General features: G+C 38.2%; 2 protein-coding genes across 5 annotated transcripts in view; one reads left to right on the top strand and one right to left on the bottom strand.

The window, feature by feature from the left end:
- Positions 1 to 1786, bottom strand: part of slx1b (SLX1 homolog B, structure-specific endonuclease subunit) — a 6858-nt gene extending 5072 nt beyond the window's left edge. Inside the window, exons 1-3 of one of the 4 annotated variants that reach the window (XM_016269441.1) lie at positions 1756 to 1786; positions 1123 to 1195; positions 964 to 1015 (exon numbers count right to left, since the gene is read on the bottom strand). In XM_016269441.1, the coding sequence (XP_016124927.1) occupies positions 964 to 1015; positions 1123 to 1195; positions 1756 to 1774 (144 nt within the window). In that variant the 5' untranslated portion in view covers positions 1775 to 1786. Of the gene's footprint in view, positions 1 to 963; positions 1016 to 1122; positions 1695 to 1755 lie in introns of those variants that run through there. The other 3 variants (XM_016269440.1, XM_016269438.1, XM_016269439.1) reach the window with 3 other exon arrangements.
- A 405-nt stretch (positions 1787 to 2191) lies between these two features.
- LOC107583274 (bolA-like protein 2) lies at positions 2192 to 5467 on the top strand. Its single transcript, XM_016269445.1, has 3 exons — positions 2192 to 2387; positions 2533 to 2630; positions 5002 to 5467. Exons 1-3 carry the CDS (start codon positions 2325 to 2327, stop codon positions 5099 to 5101), a joined length of 261 nt encoding a protein of 86 aa, XP_016124931.1. The 5' UTR covers positions 2192 to 2324; the 3' UTR covers positions 5102 to 5467.
- Positions 5468 to 5983: the final 516 nt, after the last annotated feature.

Below are 5983 nucleotides of genomic sequence, written 5' to 3'. Positions count from 1 at the left end.
AAGTAGATGCATTTAGAAATCTTTAAGATCACTTACAACAGAACAGCAATGCATTTTATGGACGACCGTTTCATGAACCTAGGAGAGGAGGTAATTCTGACTTTGCTATGACAATCTGGCGCTTCTGAATCAGCGAGCGAGCGAGAGAGAGAGAGAGACAGGGTCACAACCGTCTTAACCGTGGCTTGTGTAATGCAAACACATACCAGCTTTATCACTGTCTGTCACGCGACTCTGTTCCCCTTTCGGGCTCTGTCTTTACATTTATTTTGAAAGATGAAGCTCGCGATTATGGTAAGGGGCGTTACATTTCCGACGAGTGCTTGCGGTGGTCGGCCAATCACAATGCACTGGGTCAGCTGGCCAATCAGAGCAGACTGCGCTTGTCGGAAGGAGGGACTTTGTAAAAGAATGTGTTTTTAAACTTTAAAACATGTCAACATATTCTGTTACACCAAATAATGATCTTTAAAAAAAGCATAATATGACCCCTTTAAAATTATTATTATTGCTAAATTATGTAACTTGGCCCTCTAGAGGTCCAAAAAACTGCATGTGTGATGTAGAAGGTGTTTTTGTCGTGCTTCGGCTCTGCTTCTTGACATGGGAAGAATGTGGGTTTTAAAGCATCAGTAAACATGAATACAACATGATATCTTATCAGAACGGTGATGGATAAATAAATAACTTTTTTATACAACCATTAATTCCCCGGTTATCCAAAGCCTAGGCTAGTTATTTTCTCTGTGTTTGGATATGAGTGACATGCATGGGCAAGTTTACATATTTACACAATTTCCCGCAAAATCCGACCCGACAGAAATATCATTATTATTCTTTTTTTTTTTAAGTGTATTTGGGTAAATATTTTTTTCTGCACCCTCGCTAATTACGGTAATTCATTTCCCCGTACAAAGGGGAAACGAAAGACAAGGTATAACACAAACAGAAAAGTGTATTTACCCGAAGAGCTGCAATATCAGATGGAAAGCCATGAACGATAAGAACCATCTCCCTTAAAATGAAAAAAAAGAACATTTACCACAAAAGACCACAGGAGTTCCTGTTTAGAGATCTGATCGTAATATGTCCACCATATGAAATGTTCAGCTGATATCTCACCATGGTCCCCTGCCACTTGTCCTCTTGGCTCCTCCTCGGTGTCGTCCAGCGTTGTGTTGACCTATACGGCGCTCTGGGTTCACAGTGAAGCCAATATATATTCGACCCTTGAATTTCGGGTTAGTACAGTACAGCATATACACACCATAGAAACTCTCCACCTCTACCACCATCCTATTTGCTGCAGTAGCTCAAACACATTTGCAGAGGGAGGGCTAGTAAGATGTGAAGCTATTTCTGTGCTTCTCATATATATCATCTGTTCATATCACTGCAAATCTTTGGCACTATCCAACAACATCAGCATCACACACCACCTTTCAAGACCTTCATCTCAAGCGGCATTGCTATATCCTATTATAATCCAACTAACGTTATGTAACGTAGTTATTAAAGACTAATAAAAGAACAGCGTCTGTTCTGTATCTTCTCAGCTCTACTGTATTGAATCAAAACATTCACCCTTCTTTGGGTTTTAACGGCTTGCATTGGTGTTCTTCTTATAGCTTTACGGCGGTTGGCATCCAGCGTATTGGTGCATTACCGCCACCTTCTGTTCCGGAGTGTGAATCAGAATAGGTTTACAGACTAAATCACCCGTTCTCCCTCCTTTATCCCGACACACTCACATACCCACACACGCACACCTCATCCCTCATCCTTGGTGTTGCAAAACATTCATTTGTTTTGATAATGTGCCTTATTCGTTTCAAACTAGCCCGGTAAGTATGCCCTGAGCAAAATATACAATGCAGGAGTCACTTAGCAAGCGTATACAAATAATGAGTTAAAATAGTTTGCCATAATCCACGTTATTAACAAATACGATTTTGACCATCTATATTGATTTAACTTGATTTGATCATCTGCAAATAGATTATGTGGCTTTTTCGATCGAGCAATTATAGAGAACACCGATAACGACAAGGACCCCAAATTCTTTGTGTTTATTGGTCAGTTTTCATGCGTTTGGGAAACCGTACGATAAAGGGATTGGCCATTACTGTCTTCTAGAGGCGTGGCCTCTGTAATATTCCAAATCCAATTGGGTGTTTTTAGTACTTAGCTCCTCCTTTATAAGGCATACCGGTAGTTCCTAGATAATTAGAAGACAACAACGCTGCCTACCGTATTAAAATCACTAGTCTCAGTGTTTCTATAACCGTTATCTTCACCAAAGCTTAGACTTCATTCTGGGAAATATGTCAGTAACCTCAGATTTGATTCGTGAAAAACTGAGTGCGGAGATTGGTGCGATACACGTGGTATGTAACATGCACAGCCAGATGAAACTAGATTCAAAACGAGTTACAGATCACGTGTGTGAATGAAACAGACAGCAGTTGCTCTTCTTATTTCAGCAGTTAATTCACGAAAATACGTACATTCGGTTCCTTGTTTTTCTTTCAGGATGTAGAAGACACGACTCCTAATAGATGTGCTGCCAGTTTTAAAGTTCTTGTAGTATCTCCTCAGTTTGAGGGGAAAGCATTGTTGCAGAGACACAGGTGAGTTGCTTCTTTTTCCACACGATTCTTTTTTTATGTTCCTTAATGGGATACAAAAGTGTGAAACCACTTCTGCTTTGCACCTTTCTAATTATTATTATTTCTTTTAAATTGATTCTAACACCAGTCAGGAGTAGTGCTCCTAATTTCGTTGTATACAGAAAAATACAATGACAATAAAGGCGTTCAATTCAATTCAATAAATGTGAAGTTATACGAATAACAACTTCAGTTTGAACATCAAACGTTTTAATGACAGCAGCAGTCAAGGTGCATGAACTACACAAATTCTCAAAATCTGATGATCATAATTTAAGAATAATCCAGAATCTTGTGCTTCAGTGGACGAGCATCTGACTTTGTGTAAAAATGAGTCGCATAAGTCGCAAATGATACACAAGCTATTGCTGATATTAGTGACCCAGAGATGGTACAGAATCTTATTTCTTATTCCTTTCTGAACTGTTGTATGTTTCAATCCAAATCCGAAAAGTTTTGTTTTAATCCAATTTTCAGTGCGCTTTTTGGACCTTACTTTATCAAGGTTAACATTAATGAAAACAAAAATTTAAATAAGATGTTTTCTTTGACTGAAACGCTGCTGTAAGAAACTAGCTAAAAACAATAACTACAGGTGCATCTCAAAAAATTTGGATATTGTGAAAAAGTTTTGTAACTCATTTCAAAAAGGGAAACTTTCGTATATTCTAGTTTCATTACATGTTAAGTAAAACATTTCAATTTTTTTTAGCTCTAGTCAAGTCTGCTTTATTGTCAATTCTTCCACATGTACAGCACACATACACAGAGAATTGAAACTGCGTTACTCTCAGACCCTTGGTGCGTACAGTAGAACATAAATACAGATTAAATACAAAATACAACTATACAAATAAGGTAAAATGTAAAAAATATATATATAAAGCATATGGCAGATAGAGTGCAAAACCAGTAAAGTAAACAACAGTGCAGATATAATGATTGTAGTGCAAAAAAGCTTATTCAGACTGATTGATTAAAGTGTGTGTGTATTAGGGAGGGGGGAGTGGGAGAGTCCGTCAGAGGGTCAGAGTTCAGAGGTGCGTGGGGCAAAAGAGGGGAGGGGGGGCAAGGTCGGGAGGGAGTTCAGCTTCCTGACAGCCTGATGGATGAAGCTGTCCTTCAGTCTGCTGGTCCTGGCCTGGAGACTCCGCAGTCTCCTCCCTGATGGCAGCAGACTGAAGAAGCTGTGTGTCGGGTGGGTGGGATCACCTGCAATGCAGAGGGCTTTGCGGGTGAGACGGGTGTTGTAGATGTCCTGAAGGGAGGGGAGAGAGGCACCAACGATCTTCTCAGCTGCTCTCACTATGCGTTGAAGTGTCTTGCGGCAGGACGCGTTGCAGGCGCCATACCACACAGTGATGCAGCTGGTCAGGATGCTCTCGATGGTGCCTCTGTAGAAGGTGCACATGATGGGGGCCGGGGCTCTGGCTCTTCTCAGTTTGCGGAGGAAGTAGAGACGCTGCTGTGCTTTCTTGGCCAGTGCTGCTCTAAAGCTCTAATCATCAAAATTAAAACACAAAACTTTTGAAATGTTTTACTTTACATGTAATGAAACTAGAATATATGAAAGTTTCACTGTTTGAAATGAGTTACAAAACTTTTTCACAATATTCAAATTTTTTGAGATGCACCTGTACAACTATTAAAAAATAATAATTCCAAACTATATTTGCACTGCTCTTTCATACTCTTAGAAAATTACCAGTTTCATGTGTGCACAGTTAATGCCTGCTCTTCTAATTTATTAATGAACAAAAATGTCTAAATCACTGACTTTTATCTTTCAAGGTAACAGACAGAATTGTGATCTGTCTCCATATACAGTAACAACATATACTAGTAGTTGTATATGTAAGATCAGTTTGTTTATGTTGACATTTGTTGATAATATTTACATAAATGTTGCTCTTATGTTAATCGCTCAGTGTTTTTACTATCGTGGTAGGCAAGTTGCATTTCATATCAGTATTGGATATTGCCTTTTAAGAAAAAATTGTGATGCTGTCTCATCTCAGTCAAATATGAAACGCCTGAAGATGGTAGGAAAAAATGTAGTTTGATGGAGTCAATGATGCAGTGTAGAGTGTCGTGAAAAGGGTCATCTGCAGCTGAGAGAGTCCCAGCTGGCTCCGAGTGACACAGACGCAGATGTGCAGACTTAGCAGAATGATCGGAGTCTTTTTATAGGGCCAAGTCATGTGGAAGTGTATTGTCTTTAGAGAGGATAGAGCTGTGGAGGCAAGCTGTGAGGAACAGGCATGCTGGGAACAATAGACTTGCTGACTTCATGTAATGTTTTTATAAATATCTGTGTTTGTTTATTATTTAGGATGGTGAATAATTGCCTTGCCGAGGAACTGAAAGAGCTCCATGCGTTTGAGCAGAAAACATTGACACCAGAACAGTGGGAGAAACAGAAAGCACAGTGACGCATGTGCACACACACACGCACAAAATTCATTTATGCAGCCATCAAATAAGACAGCAGTGACTTTTTTTAATTATTATTTGTTGATATTTCCATCTTTCCTTCCAAAGTATAATAATACCAATGTAATGAAAATCAGCTTCAGTTTTAACTGTCACTAATGCATAACATCTTGTGCAAATCATGTGCTATATAAGGGATCTTTGAAATTGTAGTATGCTGACAATAAAGAACATTTCTGGACCTAATGTTTAGTTTATAGCCAGTTTGTTATTGTGTGCTACTTATTTTCATTTCTGTCTTCTTGGAGTGAGAGCTACCAAAAAGTTTGAAAGATGGGTCAAGCCAAAATGTTTTAATAAAAAAAATATGGCAACTAATAAAACATTCAATACTGTTAATGTAACTTTTTTTCAACAAATTTTAAACTTATTTTATTTTATTTTTTATCTCGGTTCAGTTGGAATTACCCACGTAACAAATGTTTACATGTTACCAGTTGGTGAGAAGTTTTTATAAATGCATTATACTTTGGTGATGTTATTGTTAATGAATGTTAGTGTTCAACCCTAGAATCTCTGATGTAGAATCACTGTAGAATACAGTGATGTCGTCAAATAATACTACCACCATGAACCAATAAGACAAATTCACACTAATTTATTTGAACTTTTAAAGATGGCTTTTTCAAGCATGATTTTCAACTTGCAACTGAAATTTCAGTATGTTCCTCCTACAAAGACAAACTTTTAGTCCCCATCCAACTTTCACATTATCGAAAAGAACAGAATGAATATTTTTCAAAACATGTTCTTTTTGTTCCACAGCAAAGAAAGTCATTTGGAGCTTATAAAAATAACTTCACGGTGACAGCTTTTTCTAT

This window comes from Sinocyclocheilus grahami, unplaced genomic scaffold (genome assembly GCF_001515645.1).
Source record: "Sinocyclocheilus grahami isolate Dianchi unplaced genomic scaffold, SAMN03320097.WGS_v1.1 scaffold52.1, whole genome shotgun sequence".
In the NCBI taxonomy this organism is placed as follows: Eukaryota; Metazoa; Chordata; class Actinopteri; order Cypriniformes; family Cyprinidae; genus Sinocyclocheilus; species Sinocyclocheilus grahami.
Note: the sequence above shows the minus strand (reverse complement) of the source record. Positions and strands in the feature narration are given on the sequence as shown.